The sequence below is a fragment of the Neodiprion lecontei genome, chromosome 3 (assembly GCF_021901455.1).
Source record: "Neodiprion lecontei isolate iyNeoLeco1 chromosome 3, iyNeoLeco1.1, whole genome shotgun sequence".
Classification (NCBI taxonomy): domain Eukaryota; kingdom Metazoa; phylum Arthropoda; class Insecta; order Hymenoptera; family Diprionidae; genus Neodiprion; species Neodiprion lecontei.
This window is the reverse complement of record NC_060262.1, coordinates 16,464,152-16,483,758: the sequence shown is the minus strand read 5'-3', so window position 1 is coordinate 16,483,758 and position 19,607 is coordinate 16,464,152. Positions and strand designations below refer to the sequence as shown.

The window sequence follows — 19,607 nt, the reverse complement described above, 5'->3', positions numbered from 1 at the left end:
ATTTTTAAGTCTCAGATAGAATGACTATAAGAGTTGAGTTTGTAAAATATGAATATGTCGTGCTTTGTTCCGGTATACCGAATTACAAACAATCCTAAAGTAACAAAATAACAATTTTTCTAAAAATTGCATCATTGCAATCACATTACAAACTTCAACTTCATGGTTCTCTGTACTTTTTTTTATCCTTGCAATGGATGTTGGTGTTTCTGGAGAAGATCTCGATTTGGCTGTAGCTCCAATGTTCTGACAAATAGCCATAACATGAGTAACTTGACTTATTGAGAATAACAAGAGCTGGTATGTATTTAGGTGCATACAGTCATAGTATAAGGTACGAATATCAAACTTCACTAAACTGAACTCGAATTAATTTTCACTTTTCACAAAACTAGGTCTAGAATTTGGCATTTGGCAATTCAAGTTTTTTATTCTGAATGTTAAAATGTTGAAGGAACCGAATAATGTTGCTAATTTCGAAAATTAGGTTGAAAAGCTAAGTACAAGATAGAAATGTACTACAAAAATTGTCATATCTGAAGCACCTTCTAACTCAAACAACTTCTTTATTTAATTGAAATTATTGCACTCTACAAATATCTTACTACCCAGATGCAGAATCTTGTCTTGGAATTATGAGTCATGTTTATTCAATACATCCAAATTGTGGTTTGGGATTGGATTTTTCCTACTTTAAAGAAATTATAAGACATTTGTAAGCCCTGCGTCATTATAAAGCTGAAGGTTGAGATAAGTTGGGACAGTAGAGCGGCTTAACTCAAGTTTCGATCAAATTCTATTGACAATCAAAGTTTCCACTGATACTGAGCTACGATAAGCAAATTCTGAAAGATTTTTAGAACCAGATTAGCTATTTGCAAGCATGCTATAGTGAGATTATGGCTGAATATTATATATGTCTTTATTTTTTATCAGAACTGTTTTGATCAAGCTTGATAGGTCGAAATTTCACATACACTAGGATACCCAAGCTTCGTTTGATTAGACAGGATGGCGAAAATTTTGTTCAAATAAAATTTCCTGACTTTTCCCATCAAAAAATGCAGAATTCCCTTACGTTTGCCCATGAAAATTAAGTGATGTTTGGTAGCTTTTATAACCCAAATCTCGAGAAGTTGTGCACCTTAAATATATAAATTTGGATGTACTAACAGATAGTATTGCTTCGTTTCACACAAATAATTAGAAATTCAACAATACCATTTTCGAAAGTTAACTCAACTGAATTTACGGAGCGTTGCTGAAGTTTGGAAACGACTTATAAAAAAGTAAGTTTTTCCCTATGGTCTATCATGATTCCCTGACTTTTTACTGACTTTTCCTGATAGACAAATTTATCTAAATATTCTGAGTTTTCCCGGTTTGTGGCTACCCTGATTAGAGTACTGTTGCAGCAATTTGTAATGGGTATAATAATTTGTAGTAACTAGACGAACAAAATGCAATAATTGTATTGAAGTTTCCGGACCCAACCGACTGCCAATGAATCGATTATACTGATTTAATAATTTTACATTTTTCAAGAGATTTTGGACACATTTTTGTATATTTGTTGTACAAGAACATTTTCATATTTCACGAAGAACAGGTGATTGGGAGAATTGAGAAAGCATCACAAATTCAAACTTGGCTAGTGAAAAACTCACCTTGATGATGTGAACCAGCGTTTCCAGGGATAAATAATACTGGAATACCAGAGAAGTGCATGGCTCGTATTCTCGATACGGTGAAACCTTCGCCATACGCGTATAGTCCATATCTTGGATACTGTTGTTGGATTTCTTCTTGTAGTGGAATGTGCTATTAAAATAGCGTACATAGGTGAGTCGAAATTACATGGAAAAAATTAATATACACAGAAGTTGACAACTTACCACATATTCAGGATATTCAAACATGTAGGTCATCTCGCACGAGTTCCCCTCGTGGTCGAAGATAAATTTGACAGTACCAAGTAAATACATAATAAGCACTGGTGTGGAAATAACAACACACATAAAGTAAGACTTCATAGTCAAATGACTTAATTGCACTCGGCTGCTATCTTTATTCAACGTGATGTGGAATTGTTAATTAATTCCATGAATTACGATAGATTCAAGTGCTTTTCCAAAACATGCAGTCCCGCCGGATTAGGGTTAGGGTACAACACGTGGAGGTTAGGGACAGGTTTGGAGTATCCATTCGGGTTGTACACGGACGGGGTGGAAAGATTGGTTTCGTAAAGGTAAGACTAGAAGCGTTGATTTAAGTATATCTAAGAGTCAACGCTAGAAATGTCGCTCAACGAGTTTAGATTGCTTGCGCGGTTGCGCATTTTGTTACTATTATGAAATAAAGAGGTAGTGCCGAAATTTCGGTACCCACTGTTTAGTTACGTTTCTATGCATTCAGCGTGGAGAAATTGATCTTTTATCACATTAATTATATGTTTTTGTGGATCACTGGGATAACTTTGGCTAAGAAGTGCTCCTAACCTTGCCGACTGGGCAATATTCTAGCAGATCTCAAAAAATTATAGGTATCCTGAATATCATTTTAAAAAATGTGTTGTGTTTCCACGCCTTTTAGTGTTTTTACATTTCCCGTATTTCTCGGGCCACAGAGTCCGTCCATGACACATTTTCAGCTATTTTAAACCACGGTCTTACATACAGGTTCGGAAACTAGTAGGGTGGGAAATGACTCGGATAATGAGGCAAAACCGTGATTCTCGTCTTCGCCATCTGCAGCGCTGCCCCCTCGGGGTGAGCCAATCATAAATCAGATCCGAACAGCTGATTTTTTGGAATCAACAATCCTGAATAACACTCTAAAATGAAGAAAGATGCGAATAAAAAATGATTGAGATGTTTACTAACATTCCATGGCGGGCGTGATAATTGTTTCATTTTAATGGAATCCTCAAATGTTTAAGTCAATAAAATCCATAAACATCAAGCGAGGGCTCACAACTTTTGAGACAGTTTGAGATTTTGTGTAGATGATCCACTGTTTACACACTTTACACTGAGTTATAACCTGTCAAAAACTTCGATGAGTAGGTTATCTTATCGGTATATATCTATATCTATCATACCCCGGGCCAATGGCGCCTCTAGCGGATAGATAGGAAACAAGACCGTGTGCCTCACTAACGGTGACACCCCCTACCATTCAAAAGTGCCGGAGGTACCAGACCTGTATGTAAGACCGTGTTTTAAACAGAATAGAGGTACACTTGGGGACAATGAATCTGAGATGGCTAATTTTTTACACTAGACAATTGTGTTTGCAACAGAATGAAACCTTTGGCAACACAGAGAAATCTGCAGCGCCATAGTCGGCCGAGCGCGAACAAACTCAATCTCAATAGACGTAACCGACGTACATGAAAGCACAGGTCCCGTGTTAACGTTGAAGCCAACAATTTAGTTCCCCAAATGAACGCTTGACGTCGCCACTCGCTGGTACGCGTAAGCGGCGCTATGTAGTAGTGCACGCATCGACTGGCTCACGTACACGGAACGCCGCGAGCACTTCCGGCGGTTGAGGTGATAAACTCGCACAGATCACCCCAAAAGCTGGTTTCAGCGGGCCCATAAGACCTGTGCTACCATGTTCGTCTATGCTCTTTGACGTAACATAACCCATGATCGTCGAATCTAACCTTAGAATACCGCGGAGATAATGACTTGTTGAATTGACACGTAAATCGTTCTCGTAAACTTGTCTACTTAATAAACGAAATGTAACGGTGAGTTTGCTTGGTTGGTAAAAGTAGGAGTACTACTAGATCTTAATGCATGAAGACAGTTCACACTGGAGGCGTTAATAGAAGCGTTGACTGAAGACTGTTATAGACAGGTAGCCATCGGTATTGGACATATTCCAAAATGTGTGCTAGCACGTGCGACATTTCGGAACAGTCGTTCCGTAAAGACGTGTTGACACGGTGTTAGAAATCGGTCCGAGTTCTCGGATACAGGTTTAGTAACTTAAATTTCACCATCATTTTGCGCTCGGAGGAATGCAGACGGCGCTGCGGTCGAGAACGTGAAGTTGAATTGTAATTATTTACATGCTACCAACAGTGCAGAATCCTAAATAGATAAAGCGATTAAATCATAGCCTCTGTTGTGCTCGAAAAGGTAACGTGAATGTTTTCTGTTTAATATTGTATTTTCCCATTCCTATACATATATTAATTAATGCATTTCTCACGATTCTATTTATTTTTGAATTTTCATGTGGATCCAGATACTGTATCATATGAAATAACGGATAAGAAAAAAAAATTGAAAAAAGTGCTCGCTATTGCTTTAATAGTTGATATATTTTCATTTTATATTTGATATTTACCTTTGAAATTCACACATGCGTGATGCAAACGCTGCAATCATCTGCAATTGGCTGTCTGAATTAGAACAGGAGTGAATGCAGCATCTAGTACGGAATAATGGGACGCGATCCATTTTTTCATCCGCGTTTTCGATCCACAATTTACGTCCGAGTTTGCTGTATACACGATACGAGTTCTGGTAACTTTTTCTCGGTCCGAGAAATCGATCCGATTTCTAGCACCGTGTCAACACATCTGAAGTAAAATGCATATGCTCGATTTGTCATTTCGGAAAGGGCATACCGAAAATGATAAGATAATTCTGGGTTAGATGGCCATTAGTTAAGAAATGCCCCATAGTATAGTCCGAGAGAGCCCCCTGACACTCACCACTGCTCGTATACTAAAAAATTGTACGCATCTTGTCCCCGTTTTTTAGTTCTTCTACGTGGCGCTAGTAGACTTCTGACACGCTCGCTGCCCTCGCTGTCCGCGCGCAAGCTCGTCAGGTAACTACTAGCGCCACTAGTGGTGGAAATTGGCGGCAGAATCGAGGGACATTTTGCGAACCACTTTTAGCAGCGTGTGTCAGGGGGCTGGTCCGATACAATGAAATGTATGTAATGTTCATCGATGCATGCACCGTGGCTAACTTTATTTTTTTGACTTTTGCTTCCTTTCTACTCGTATTTTATGTGCCCATCGCCGGCGAAGCAGTTGACAGGAGAAGCTGAGAAACCATGACGACAGCCTCTCGCCGCTGTCATCCGTATAACCTCTAACAATAACCTCTATCTCTCGTGCTCTCACTCTGGCTTCTTAGCTTCTGCTGTCAACTGCTTCGCTGGCCATAGGCACACAAAATACGAGTAGAAAGGAAACAAAAGTCGAAGAAATGAAATTAGCCGCGGTGCATGCATCGATGAACATTACTGTACACTTGGGGACAATGAATCTCAGACAGCTAATTTTTTACACTAGACAGTTATGTTGGCAACCCGGAGGAACTTACAGCGCTACAGTGAGCCGAGCGCGAAACAAACTCCATCTCAATAAACATTACATAGCCCATGACCGTCGAATCTAACCTTAGAATGTGGGACCACAGTAGTCAAATTGATTGCAGGTGGCGCATAATCGTTGGTCTACTTTGTCGCGAAATTCCGTTGTTCCAAAATGAAAATGTATTTTATTTGGACGATTGAAGACTTTAAACAGGTTAATATATGATATGCCATGGTGCTTTTCTCCAAGTGAAGAAAAGATCTTCTATAAAGGAAAATGAATTTTAACGTAATATTGTATGCTCAAATTTGAATTTTGAACCAACGATGGTGTTGCCATCAAGCTTCAAGAGTTGGCAGTGTGGTTCCCCGTTGACGTGTCAATCCCAAAGAGATGCTCTAAGAGTGTGGTCCAAACGCGTACCCCGTAATGATTGGCTTCGCCATTTTTAGGAAAACGATCCCACTAATTTTACAATATTAGGCAAATTACATACCAGTTTCAGAACGCTCCAGGTTGTAATACTTGAAACTCAATCGGAAACTCGCAGAAGAAAACTTAGTTTATTTTGGTATTTCTTTTTGAATTAATTTATTTCTAATCAACATCTATTCAATGTGACTAAGTCGACTATTTTACAATATTTCTTATAAAAGACACACAAAACCGATTTACACGAAAACAAGTCTCTATACATGTAAATAATCGTATATTTATAGTTTACATTTCTTATCATAATTTTAAACAATTTTATTTCCATATATTTTCCTACAATGAACGCAAATTTTTATTGTTTCTTGATATTTTTACATTCATATATTACTAACTTTTGATCTATTTTTATGTATATGCATCAAGTACAAAACTGTATTTCCATATATATTGGGTATGTTCCGATATGCACTGCGAGCACTGCACAGTGCTCTCACTGTAGAAAAATTCGTTCCGATATGGACTGTAGTATACGGCCGCAGTACCCTAGGGAAATATATGACGTCATGAATAACCACCATATTTCTACTGCGAACACTGGAGGTTTCGAGGTAAGGTGCTCTCAGTGCTTTGATCACGTTATCAACAGCGTTCAGAGATTTAATAGCTTCCACTATTGATAATTATTATTATTGAATATTGTCATTTAAAAATACCGGCCGTTAAAAACAAAAATGGAAAATTTGAAGAAATTTTATCTATTGCAGTGTGAGACAAATATTATGTATGAAATGAAAGTAACGCCGAAAAATGTCGATCACAGTATACTGTACTGCGTTCCGTTTTAAACAGTAACCAGTATAGCTAACTATAAAGGAACGGCTTCGCAGTATACTAAATTGACGTTACACCTTACAGTGCTCGCAGTGTATATCGGAACATACCCATTATCTACCGTTTACTTTACACAGTCTCTTGAAATTTTCAATAAAATTCACAATATGTATAGCTGTTATTCAATATTTATCATGTACTTAATACAATTTTACACGGAAATGCATAAAAATACGGCTCTCGATTAATTTTTCAATAGTTTATCAAGAAACATTCCCATAAAGATGGTTTTATATGGTACGGAATTTATTCCGCCGAAACGTAGAGCCTAAGGCGATAATTGAATGTGTGAGTGGATATACGTTTCAAAATTATTGCTGTACGCTTTTTATTATTACTTTAATTTGATTGTATTGTTAGGAAAATGAAACTCGGGAGAGGCAATCATATGGAGAACAAAGTTTATTCTGGACTGGACGCTTCTCTAGACTGAGTACGAATGAACACAATTCATAGAGCTCGAGTATATATATGGATAATGAGATGGCCGGGAGAGGGGATAATCCTGTATGCCTGAGGTGTTACACGCTCTGCGTGTGTGGGTATCATAACAGTATAATGTTTATTTTTCATCGAAACAGCGATGTGCTATTAGTAATGTAAGGTATAAATTCCTCATCATGTGAAACCGCCAAACGTGATATTTCTCAATTTTGAATTTCGCGGTTTATTTTTTCTGAATATGGCGTCTGCTACACTGCTCCTAGACCAGCCCCCTGATACTCATCACTGCTCGTATACTAAAAAATTGTACGCGTCTTGTCCCCGTTTTTTAGTTCCTCTACGTGGCGCTAGTAGACTTCTGACACGCTCGCTGCCCTCGCTGTCCGCGCGCAAGCTCGTCAGGTAACTACTAGCGCCACTAGTGGTGGAAATTAACGGCAGAATCGAGGGACATTTTGCAAACCACTTTTAGCAGCGTGTGTCAGGGGGCTACCGCCAATCTCCACCACTAGTGGCGCTAGTAGTTGTCTGAAAAGCTTGCGCGCGGTCAGCGAACTTGTCAAAAGTCTACTAGCGCCACGTAGAGGAACTAAAAAACGGGGACAAAACGCGTATAATTTTTTAGTGTACGAGCAGTGGTGAATGTCAGGGGGCTGTCCTAGACCCACTGTACGTTGACTTGATGTTCTGCAGAAACATGCATCAACCTTGCATCATTCTGCCGCAAAGTGCTGCCGAACACGGTCTTGCATGATCGGATGCTACATGAAATGCCACCTGGGAATTATTGTCGTGTTCGTCTGAATTGCGCATGCGTCAACAGTAAGCCACGCAGTGAGTACTGGCCGTGGTGTTAGTATGCATGGTGTGCTTAGAACTCCTACGACACGCCCCTTTCTTCGAGATAAAAACCTTTAAGTAATTTTGTACCAACTGTTCAAAGAAATTTCTATATTGTTAGGGAATTATTTTTCTCGCGAACGCTACCCTGCTCGGTAACACCATATCGTAGCTCTGTTGGTTTTAGTTACACTTTCTACACTTTTTACACTTTCCCTAGGAAAGGGCACCTTCCATTGGCTAGATTCAGGAAAAGTGTAAAAGTGTAGAAAAGTGTAACTAAAACGCACAGAGCTCGTGTTGAGTACGTAACACACAATGGCCATTACATCGAGTATTATTCATTTATTAATACATAACAGTAATGTCATCGTGCACGTTGCGTAACACCTAATTTCCGTAATTCATTTTTTGTACATCACATTGATATTAGAATTATTCAATGTTTCAAAAATTAAGTGTATTCTCCAGAACACAAATCCTGTAACATTATCGCTACAACTCCGAAGATACTCAAAAGACCCGCTCATCTTTCCCCCGCGCAGATTCAACGTGACAACAATTAATCACCACAGATCTAGGGTATTTTGACGCTGTTGGTACCGGATTTACTTAAATCCAGTCCAGCGCGAGAGAGAAACTTTTTTAGAGAGAGAAGCTGCACTCCTAGGCACACCATGTATACTCACATCACGGTACTGGCCACTGAAATAGAGATATACTGAAACACTTACTCCATATAGGCCCGTATTCATAGTCAGGTCTCAAGGCGGTGCTTAAGACCGTCTTGGTGAAGATCGTCTTATTCGTTCAAGACCGTCTTGAGATGCTATGTATTCATAGTCGGAAAACAAGACCGTCTTCGTCAAGAATTTGGTCTCAAGCGCTAGCTTATTTCATTCAAGACCGTCTTGGCGAAGACTGAGCTTGAGACGGTCTTATTCGACGTTCGGTTATGTTCGGAATATTTCCGATGTATCCCCCAATAAGATGCTCGGATTTTATTTCTCAGCCTGTGCAAGATATTCGTATAGGCATGCAGCTCTTGAGTATTTTTATAGTTTATGAACACAACAACGTTAGCGCCACGTAGAGGAACTAAAAAACGGGAACAAATCGCGTACAATTTTTTGTAGTGGGTGTATAGCTATAAAACGAAGAAGAAGAAAAAGAATTTTATAGTGTATGTTTATGTGTATATAATTTTTATATACACATATTTTAACCTATATCATTATGTAAATCTCTATACCGGTTACTGATAAATAAATTGTATTGATATGTTAAAAGGAATCCCGGTGCAGACTTGCAAAAAAATGCGCGTGAAAGGGACAACCTTTGATCTTCAAAGTTCAAAAGAGCAACTTTAGTTCTATTTACTGGCTGTATTTATAATGTATTGAATATTTTTACGTAGACAAATTTTCATAAGTATTATCGTAACTATAAGACTGACGCTTAGTACAATTACGTACATATCAGTATTTTCATGAGTAAGTGAGGGGTTTAAAAATAAAATGAGAACCAATGATAAGTTATGAGTAAAATATGTATTCTAATGTTAACTGTTTGTACAGATTAAATTCAATTTTATTAAATATTTGGAGTATATTCATTCTAAAATCAATTAGTCTTTACAATTAAATTAACTTGATATACATATATTTTGATTAAATGAATAACCGTTCGATTAGAGCTTCGCGTATTGCAAAACCCTCTCCAGGCTGCCAATGCGGTGCTTGAAGTGGCAATTCATCCGCTTCTTCTTCCTCGATGCGATTATCTTCCGGAAGAGCATTATCCAATGTTAGTGATAAATTGTGTAGTACGGCACAAGCTACAACAATTGTGGTAGAGCACAACAATTTGGTTCCCAAACCTCGGGATAGGCAAGGAAAACGTCGCTTCCAAACTCCAAATGTTCTTTCAACAATTTGCCTTGTTCTGCTTTGTACGTTGTTATACCTATCAAGATACCGACTTGGTTAATTCACACATGTATACTTTGTCAATTTTATGACTACTTATCGAAATCTAAAGTAATGCGATAATCTTTATCTTACCTTTGTTGAGCATCTGTAATTGGATTTGCCAGTGGAGTCAGCAGAAATGGCAAGCACGGATAGCCGGCATCTCCAACCAGGGTTCCAGTAAGTTGTCTCTCATGATACCGCATGTAAATTCGTGAATTTTGGAATATTTGACTGTCATGGTTACTTCCAGGCCATTCCGGAACCACATCCAAGAATTCCATATTGGGTCCGACAACTGCCTGTGGTATCATTTAAATTAAAAGTACCGATTTTCATAGAATAGTATTGTTTATTTGTATCCTAGATAAAATTAATTGCAACTTATGGTATTTGTAAACGGTTATCACCAACGCGACATACCTGTACATTGAGGGAAAAATATCCCTTACGATTCCTATAAACCTCCTGCAGGTCTGCAAATTTCGTATGACATAATCGAATGTGAGTGCAGTCGATAGCGCCATCAACGCCAGGTAAACCGATACCCTCCCTGCGTGCACCAAGTTGTCTGAATAGATCTCTGTTTGCGATCATAGCAGCTTCCGTACTAGGAAATTTGATAATTGCGTGAATCAATGATGCAATTTGAGCCGATACTCTGTGTATTATCCTCGATACTGTAGACTGCGATATAGTCATCAGATCTCCGTTGACGAGCTGTACAGTACAAAATGTATTAGCAATCATTTATTCCATGATCACAGGAAGCAATGAAATCACTTTATATTTTCAGTAGAATGTCAGGAATTATAATCACAATGATCCTTACTTGAAAGCTAGCGGTAGCGTAAAATCGTAGACATATTAATAATTGCATGACAGGTGGAATTGGTAGACCACGATTATTGGCACTGACTAAGGCAGCTTCAATTCTAGGTAGTATTCCGTACATAATACCATCCTTTGAAAATCGGAATCGCCGTTTGAACTCCTGCTCGGAATAAAACTCGAACGGGTTTTGACCATCTCTGATGTATCTCTTCGGAGCTCGCTGTACTTCACCCTCGTCTTCGTCATTCGGCCCAACGTTGACCATTGAACAATCATATTATTCATTTCTTCGATCTGATCGTAGAAATTAAACATATCTTGCATATTCGCCATGTCAATAGAATTTCACTATTCACTTCACTTCACAAATTTTTCAAAGCGAATGCTCTCATAACCTCTACTTCAATTGCAAGTTTCCGTTGCTACCCTTTTACAGTAAATAATCCCGTCCCAGCTGCACTTTCCCAAACATTCCTTCACAATCTATTCCTGTTAATTTATATTGTTCGAATATAATATTTTCCAAACAATTCGTAATTATCAATTTCGTACGCATCAGAACAATTGAGTAATATTTAGGCAACAAGCATTTGCTTAAGTGCAGTCCGAACTCGACTTGATCAAGATACGTAAATAAGACTGCGTTAATTGACTATGAAACGTTGCGTGCTCAAGACCATGCTTATTTCAAATAAGACTGGACTATGCAACCTTGTAAGCACGCTTCGAATAAGACCGACGTGATGAAGACCGTCTTATTTGCCGCGTCTCAAGACCGTCTTGTTTGACGTCTATGGAACCAAACGCCATCTTAAGGCCTCGTATAAGACCGTCTTATTCGAGTCCGGTCTTAAGCACTGACTATGAATACCGGCCATAGTATATGGCTTGCTCTCTCGGTCGGGGTAGCATACTCGCTCGCGGAGAGGGATAGCTCAACAGTAGCGCGATTCTGTAACTCGTTATGCTGTCGTTATGGACTCATAACGACAAGTTTCGTTATGCTACCGACCGCGTCGCTATTATAACGACAAATGCGATTCTGTACACTATTCTTAGCGAGTTTTGTCGTTATTAGTAACGAAAAGTGTCGTTATGATGTCGTTACGGTGCGAGCGGATAGCGAGGCTCAGAGACCCCCTCGGTACGCTATAACGACGATTATAACGACACTTTGCACACGAGCTAGAGGAGTGGTGTGCGTTTCCCATATTTTTCTCGACTCCGAGAAAGTGCTTCGAAAAGTGCTCCGAAAGTGAAAAATAATTACGACGTTTGAAATAACAAGTAAGTAAGTTGAATTTTGCAGTAATTAGGAATTATCAATGCAGATTGACTTCAGAAAAAATTGTAGAATAGATTTCATTATTTTCTACTTTTATTATTTAGTCTACTTTTTTCTAAATCAACATATTTTCCATCAGGTGATGCTGGATATCCGTTGGAGCCTTGGCTGTTAACACCTCTGGCCAATTTTCCTGAAGATACGCGACAACATCAATATACACAACAACTATGTAAGGCTAGAAGCGTCGTCGAGCGGTTTTTTGGAGTTTTTAAATCTGTATGGAGATGCTTGTCATACCAGCGAGTCTTGATGTACGAACCAGCGTTCGCAGCGAAAATTGTTAATGCGTGTGCAGTACTGCACAACATGAGAGTGCAACTACGATTAAACAATGAAGATGACGAACAACTAGCACCGATAGCTCATCCCGTAGAGAATGATGTTGATCCGATGGATCAAGATGAAGAATACAACAGACGAGGACCACGCGCTTTGGCTCAACGAATTCAACAACAAATTATGAGAGAAAGATTTACCAACTTCCGTGATGCGGAAGAATAGAATACAGAATATGGAATGATGTTTATGGTTAAATTGCCAACAAGTATAATGTTTAAAGGTGATGAGAGAAATTAACGACAACAGAGTCAGGGCGGTGTTACGCTCCGACGTACCGCCTTGGCGTACCTTTTTCAAAATTCCATGTCATTTCATTTCTTTAATATCTTCAATGCACAGATATTATTTCATCAAAATCTCATAGGCTCATAGGAGTAAGGCTCCGGTCAAGCATCTCTAGACGCCAGGTTCGATTCCTGGCTCCGTCGTTAATTTTTCAAAATCACCAATTTTTCGAATTTACATTCCTTCAACTATAATGTTTACAATTGATTGTACATAAAGAAATATTCAATTGTGTTTTTAAAGTATAACTTTATTTTATAAAAAATATTCACCTTTTTTAACCTGAACAAAAAATAAAAACGCGAAAAATCTTTATTCTAAACTAGACCTCAATTTTTTTTCAAGTGGTATTGTTTTTAAATAGCTTTGCCTCCATGAAATTAACAAACTCAAAGACTTCTTGAAGTATTGAAAATATTACAGCTACAGTTATGATCTTTAGTAAAAAATGGGAGTAGTTACATAATTTTACTCTTCAGAATATTGGTTCTACGCGAAGAACCCAATGGTGGTCCATGCAAAAAGAATAGTGAGGAAAATGTAGAAGCAGTAAACGCTGCATGGGGATTCACGACACGTGGTCAAAGGGCTCCTTTTAAGAGTATGAGTGCAAAAAAATTTTTTTACTTGTATTAAAATTTATTAAAAGTATTAAACGGTGTTAAGATATAATAACAATGATGATATTTATATTTACAATGTTCACTATACGATGGATTTGCACTGACTGTGACTGAGTGATTGTGCGCGCCTCGATTTAAACCTTTATGCGCGCCACCGCGGCACGAATTTCAATTATTTTAAGGCGAGTTTCGATAAAATTCTAGTTACTTACTAAGGATTTGTCACAATACGTCACTTCCTGTCGGTATCCATAACGACGATTCGTTATCCCATTCTGTAACGTCGAAGTGTCGCTATTCGTAGTTACGGAATCGCACCGTCGTTATGAGATTGTCGTTACACGCGGCGAAATTCGTTATCGTTACGATAGCGTTCCGAATCGTTATTCTTATAACGAGTTACAGAATCGCGCTACAGGGAATCCTTGTGCTCCTCTGTACAGTCCCAACGAGAACGTTGACCTCGTAAACAAAACGCATGACTGCACGTTAAATGCGTGAGGATAGTGTTAGGTGTACAGGATCGCTGGTTAACAGTTTATCGAAAACAGTGTGAATGACTCTGAATACATTGTACGCCGTGCACAATACGCTTAAAATCTTGTAACATTCACATACTATATCAACGGTTGCGTAGAATAATCGGCTATGTCGAGTTAGGCTTCAAAAACCAGCTATTTCGCGTTTGAAATTTTTGGGCTTCAAATTAAGTTGGTAGCACTGTCGTCGGACTGAATACGAAATTCGTCAGTGTCTCACAAAATTCATACGGGCTCCGTTTTGTGAATTCAGTAACATATACGGTAACGAAATATTTATTCAACTTCCAAAGCATGCTTCTTGCATGACATAACAAGAATAATAATTGTTCTCATTTTGGACCGATCAATCAATGTGTCGGTGTATGTAGTTTTGGAGTCACCAGCGTATCGACATGTTTTGAAGAGGCAACAGCAGTCATCAACATCCTTGCATGTATTTCAGATTCCATAACGTGAACCACGTTGTTACATTGTTTGGATACTAGTATTGTTAATGAACCCGTTTTACAATAAAATGAAATTTTTGTCATGATATTTATGGGTTAGGTCCACACTTTTTTATTTGATCGGTACTCAGCGCGTTGCTTGCTGTTGACGGATGCGCAATTCTGACGAACACATGATAATATTATCGGGTGCTGAACATGTGCTGAATTTTGGCCCCTCTACGTAATTTATCTTTCCTCTGCATTATAACACCAACTTTGTTATTTCCTGGATAATTGTTGCAGTTGATATTTGTGCAAACAACACGCAAGCGATTCTAGCGATGAGATGCCTAGAATTTTCCAAACTGTGTTCATATGCGATCGATATTTGAAGAGCGCGGGTGTCTAAATTCGGCACCCGGTGTTCATTCCATTTTTTCTCAACCCCACGCGATACGCAAACGAATTATTGTGATATTTTGCAGTGTTGGGTGACGCGTTAAACACGTGAACAATTTTAATTGATTGAAACGTATTATTTCAACTATTTTCTATATTAGTTACGATCTATCTGTTTGGAATCTCGAACGCACGGAAATGAACCGCTCCCGGCGCACACGCAATAAATCATTCTGGTGGCTAATATTGTAAATTAGAAAAAACAATTTTTTTTCTGGTAATTTTGATATTGTCTGCCTAATTACTCCGCGGTGCTGGTTGCGCAAACGATTGGCACGAAAATATATCCAAAATTCTATGGCCGGTATTCATAGTCAGTGCTTAAGACCGGACTCGAATAAGACGGTCTTATACGAGGCCTTAAGATGGCGTTTGGTTCCATAGACGTCAAACAAGACGGTCTTGAGACGCGGCAAATAAGACGGTCTTCATCAAGTCGGTCTTATTCGAAGCGTGCTTACAAGGTTGCATAGTCCAGTCTTATTTGAAATAAGCATGGTCTTGAGCACGCAACGTTTCATAGTCAATTAACGCAGTCTTATTTACGTATCTTGATCAAGTCGAGTTCGGACTGCACTTAAGCAAATGCTTGTTGCCTAAATATTACTCAATTGTTCTGATGCGTACGAAATTGATAATTACGAATTGTTTGGAAAATATTATATTCGAACAATATAAATTAACAGGAATAGATTGTGAAGGAATGTTTGGGAAAGTGCAGCTGGGACGGGATTATTTACTGTAAAAGGGTAGCAACGGAAACTTGCAATTGAAGTAGAGGTTATGAGAGCATTCGCTTTGAAAAATTTGTGAAGTGAAGTGAATAGTGAAATTCTACTGACATGGCGAATATGCAAGATATGTTTAATTTCTACGATCAGATCGAAGAAATGAATAATATGATTGTTCAATGGTCAACGTTGGGCCGAATGACGAAGACGAGGGTGAAGTACAGCGAGCTCCGAAGAGATACATCAGAGATGGTCAAAACCCGTTCGAGTTTTATTCCGAGCAGGAGTTCAAACGGCGATTCCGATTTTCAAAGGATGGTATTATGTACGGAATACTACCTAGAATTGAAGCTGCCTTAGTCAGTGCCAATAATCGTGGTCTACCAATTCCACCTGTCATGCAATTATTAATATGTCTACGATTTTACGCTACCGCTAGCTTTCAAGTAAGGATCATTGTGATTATAATTCCTGACATTCTACTGAAAATATAAAGTGATTTCATTGCTTCCTGTGATCATGGAATAAATGATTGCTAATACATTTTGTACTGTACAGCTCGTCAACGGAGATCTGATGACTATATCGCAGTCTACAGTATCGAGGATAATACACAGAGTATCGGCTCAAATTGCATCATTGATTCACGCAATTATCAAATTTCCTAGTACGGAAGCTGCTATGATCGCAAACAGAGATCTATTCAGACAACTTGGTGCACGCAGGGAGGGTATCGGTTTACCTGGCGTTGATGGCGCTATCGACTGCACTCACATTCGATTATGTCATACGAAATTTGCAGACCTGCAGGAGGTTTATAGGAATCGTAAGGGATATTTTTCCCTCAATGTACAGGTATGTCGCGTTGGTGATAACCGTTTACAAATACCATAAGTTGCAATTAATTTTATCTAGGATACAAATAAACAATACTATTCTATGAAAATCGGTACTTTTAATTTAAATGATACCACAGGCAGTTGTCGGACCCAATATGGAATTCTTGGATGTGGTTCCGGAATGGCCTGGAAGTAACCATGACAGTCAAATATTCCAAAATTCACGAATTTACATGCGGTATCATGAGAGACAACTTACTGGAACCCTGGTTGGAGATGCCGGCTATCCGTGCTTGCCATTTCTGCTGACTCCACTGGCAAATCCAATTACAGATGCTCAACAAAGGTAAGATAAAGATTATCGCATTACTTTAGATTTCGATAAGTAGTCATAAAATTGACAAAGTATACATGTGTGAATTAACCAAGTCGGTATCTTGATAGGTATAACAACGTACAAAGCAGAACAAGGCAAATTGTTGAAAGAACATTTGGAGTTTGGAAGCGACGTTTTCCTTGCCTATCCCGAGGTTTGGGAACCAAATTGTTGTGCTCTACCACAATTGTTGTAGCTTGTGCCGTACTACACAATTTATCACTAACATTGGATAATGCTCTTCCGGAAGATAATCGCATCGAGGAAGAAGAAGCGGATGAATTGCCACTTCAAGCACCGCATTGGCAGCCTGGAGAGGGTTTTGCAATACGCGAAGCTCTAATCGAACGGTTATTCATTTAATCAAAATATATGTATATCAAGTTAATTTAATTGTAAAGACTAATTGATTTTAGAATGAATATACTCCAAATATTTAATAAAATTGAATTTAATCTGTACAAACAGTTAACATTAGAATACATATTTTACTCATAACTTATCATTGGTTCTCATTTTATTTTTAAACCCCTCACTTACTCATGAAAATACTGATATGTACGTAATTGTACTAAGCGTCAGTCTTATAGTTACGATAATACTTATGAAAATTTGTCTACGTAAAAATATTCAGTACATTATAAATACAGCCAGTAAATAGAACTAAAGTTGCTCTTTTGAACTTTGAAGATCAAAGGTTGTCCCTTTCACGCGCATTTTTTTGCAAGTCTGCACCGGGATTCCTTTTAACATATCAATACAATTTATTTATCAGTAACCGGTATAGAGATTTACATAATGATATAGGTTAAAATATGTGTATATAAAAATTATATACACATAAACATACACTATAAAATTCTTTTTCTTCTTCTTCGTTTTATAGCTATACACCCACTACAAAAAATTGTATGCGATTTGTTCCCGTTTTTTAGTTCCTCTACGTGGCGCTAACGTTGTTGTGTTCATAAACTATAAAAATACTCAAGAGCTGCATGCCTATACGAATATCTTGCACAGGCTGAGAAATAAAATCCGAGCATCTTATTGGGGGATACATCGGAAATATTCCGAACATAACCGAACGTCGAATAAGACCGTCTCAAGCTCAGTCTTCGTCAAGACGGTCTTGAATGAAATAAGCTAGCGCTTGAGACCAAATTCTTGACGAAGACCGTCTTGTTTTCCGACTATGAATACATAGCATCTCAAGACGGTCTTGAACGAATAAGACGATCTTCACCAAGACGGTCTTAAGCACCGCCTTGAGACCTGACTATGAATACGGGCCTATGAGTCTTTCGCATAATACCATTTTCAAAAACCGGGTGCTGAAATTCAGCACCCTAACTTTATTCACATTTTTCTCAAAAACGAATAAGCGCGGAAACAAGAGCGAATGATATTTATTATATTCCAGCCACGCGCAAACAATCTAAACTACTTTCAGTCGATTACATTGACTTTGGGTGCTAAATTTATGAACCTAGAAAATTCGTGCTTTTCGGTCAGGTCTCCGCCCACAAAACGGCCATTCAGCTCGCTCCACGTTTGTATCTCTTCTAGGGCTCCACGCCGAGCAGCAGACTACCGACACTCTCTCCCTACCTCACTCGCCGATGCGCAAGGTAAAAGTCTATTCTCTCGTTGGACGGAGTAATATCACCTCACAAACTTGAATTGAAAAAATCTCTGATGTTAAAGTACAAAACAGTTTCAGGTTTGATGTAAAAACTATTATACATACAGAATCCCAGGCATGTGTCCGTTGGAAAGTTGTCAGTAATTAGTCATACTCGTAAGCAATTGGTAGCCTTAGGCTAACAACTTGGGCCTTAGCGTTATAATGAATATTTTATCTTTAATCATTACTTTAATTATTACACAGAAAATCTTCATCGTTTGTAAAATATAGAGTTGTAGTGTGTCAAAACATATCCTTATAGAATGGGGCATTAAAATAAATGAAAGGGTTGATAGATTTTTCTTAAGAATAAAAGATTATAATTTATAAAAGTATCTAATAGTATTATATTATATAAGGGACTATTTAATGCATAAAGTGCTGATATAGATACACATAGTTATAAACAACAAACTCTGATCGTTCATGCTTGTCGCAGAGCGATACATGCAGCTCGTAAGAAGGCATAGGTGCAGTGACGAAAGTATATAAGCAGCGATACACGGCAACTTACTGTGATATCGTTGCAATCACTTGATAGAGCAAATCAGTTTGTACTTTGGTTATTGTGACTTTTTCTTTAAATTCAAAGAGCAGATCGGTATGTATTTCGGTTATTCAGACTTTCTTCATACCCTTTTTGCAGATAAACAGCACTTGTGATACGATAGTTCTCAAGCCTGTACTATTTTGTAAAAAGTGTTAATTGCCATGCAGTATAGGATGTACCTAGGTCTCCCTACCTATCTCCTTCGAGACTTCCCTTTAATCAAATATATGTCGAGATATTTTCAAAATAGATTAGATCCATAAACGAATAAAAAAATATTAGAACAGAAAAAATAGGATTTAAATTTCATAAATCACAGGCATATACATAATGAATATCAGATCTCATTCGATACAAAAGGAAATTGAGGATTCGATTATATTACCTTCTGATTTATAAGAGCCCTGAATTCTACCATATTAAATATCCCATAATTCTGTAATTTTACGTGTGTTTCTATGATTAAATAAACGCAATTATATAGTAACTCCAAAGTTACCACTAACTCAGTTGTATCATTGACAGTATTTCTTGCATTCCGTGTTGATGAATAAGAGATTTGAATTAGGCCTGAGGAAGTGATTCCTGATCCCCTCAGATTCGTCTCTGCTTTCCGATTAGAATATTTATTGATTTTCGTAA

General features: G+C 38.1%; 3 protein-coding genes and 3 long non-coding RNA genes across 11 annotated transcripts in view; 3 read left to right on the top strand and 3 right to left on the bottom strand.

Annotated features, from left to right (window-relative positions):
- The window catches only part of LOC107225884 (GPI inositol-deacylase), a 223,323-nt gene extending 220,658 nt beyond the window's left edge, over positions 1-2,665 (bottom strand). For 3 of the 5 annotated variants that reach the window (XM_046734977.1, XM_046734979.1, XM_046734978.1), the window contains exons 1-2: positions 1,896-2,665; positions 1,668-1,821 (exon numbers count right to left, since the gene is read on the bottom strand). In XM_046734977.1, coding sequence (XP_046590933.1) covers positions 1,668-1,821; positions 1,896-2,033 — 292 coding nt within the window. In that variant the 5' untranslated portion in view covers positions 2,034-2,665. The remainder of the gene's footprint in view (positions 1-1,667; positions 1,822-1,895) is intronic. The other 2 variants (XR_006903466.1, XR_006903467.1) reach the window with 1 other exon arrangement.
- LOC124293601 lies at positions 2,660-12,416 on the top strand. 2 transcript variants are annotated; one of them, XR_006903478.1, is made up of 3 exons: positions 2,660-2,678; positions 11,704-12,048; positions 12,186-12,416. It is a non-coding gene; the product is annotated as an uncharacterized LOC124293601 (long non-coding RNA). The 2 variants fall into 2 exon arrangements; XR_006903477.1 differs by lacking the exon at positions 2,660-2,678 and having other exon boundaries at positions 11,657-12,048.
- LOC124293603 lies at positions 8,339-9,491 on the top strand. Its single transcript, XR_006903480.1, has 2 exons — positions 8,339-9,140; positions 9,248-9,491. It is a non-coding gene; the product is annotated as an uncharacterized LOC124293603 (long non-coding RNA).
- LOC124293592 (putative nuclease HARBI1) lies at positions 9,493-11,611 on the bottom strand. The gene is made up of 4 exons (XM_046734988.1): positions 10,760-11,611; positions 10,351-10,647; positions 10,021-10,229; positions 9,493-9,922 (listed from the first exon to the last, which is right to left on the bottom strand). The coding sequence occupies exons 1-4, from the start codon at positions 11,024-11,026 to the stop codon at positions 9,628-9,630; spliced, it is 1,068 nt and encodes a 355-aa protein (XP_046590944.1). The 5' UTR covers positions 11,027-11,611; the 3' UTR covers positions 9,493-9,627.
- A 2,684-nt stretch (positions 12,417-15,100) lies between the features above and the next one.
- Positions 15,101-17,229, top strand: LOC124293593 (putative nuclease HARBI1). Its single transcript, XM_046734990.1, has 4 exons — positions 15,101-15,962; positions 16,075-16,371; positions 16,493-16,701; positions 16,800-17,229. The coding sequence occupies exons 1-4, from the start codon at positions 15,696-15,698 to the stop codon at positions 17,092-17,094; spliced, it is 1,068 nt and encodes a 355-aa protein (XP_046590946.1). The 5' UTR covers positions 15,101-15,695; the 3' UTR covers positions 17,095-17,229.
- A 1-nt stretch (position 17,230) lies between these two features.
- LOC124293604 lies at positions 17,231-17,641 on the bottom strand. The gene is made up of 2 exons (XR_006903481.1): positions 17,582-17,641; positions 17,231-17,474 (listed from the first exon to the last, which is right to left on the bottom strand). It is a non-coding gene; the product is annotated as an uncharacterized LOC124293604 (long non-coding RNA).
- Positions 17,642-19,607: the final 1,966 nt, after the last annotated feature.

What these genes read in the sequence shown, in the direction of transcription:
- LOC124293592 (XM_046734988.1), bottom strand. Translation starts at nt 11,026, where the DNA reads ATGGTCAACGTTGGGCCGAATGACGAAGACGAGGGTGAAGTACAGCGA. An exon ending in ACGCTACCGCTAGCTTTCAA is followed by an intron (nt 10,648 to 10,759) that starts GTAAGGATCATT and finishes TGTACTGTACAG; the next exon opens with CTCGTCAACGGAGATCTGAT. An exon ending in ATTACAGATGCTCAACAAAG is followed by an intron (nt 9,923 to 10,020) that starts GTAAGATAAAGA and finishes GTATCTTGATAG; the next exon opens with GTATAACAACGTACAAAGCA.
- LOC124293593 (XM_046734990.1), top strand. Translation starts at nt 15,696, where the DNA reads ATGGTCAACGTTGGGCCGAATGACGAAGACGAGGGTGAAGTACAGCGA. An exon ending in ACGCTACCGCTAGCTTTCAA is followed by an intron (nt 15,963 to 16,074) that starts GTAAGGATCATT and finishes TGTACTGTACAG; the next exon opens with CTCGTCAACGGAGATCTGAT. An exon ending in ATTACAGATGCTCAACAAAG is followed by an intron (nt 16,702 to 16,799) that starts GTAAGATAAAGA and finishes GTATCTTGATAG; the next exon opens with GTATAACAACGTACAAAGCA.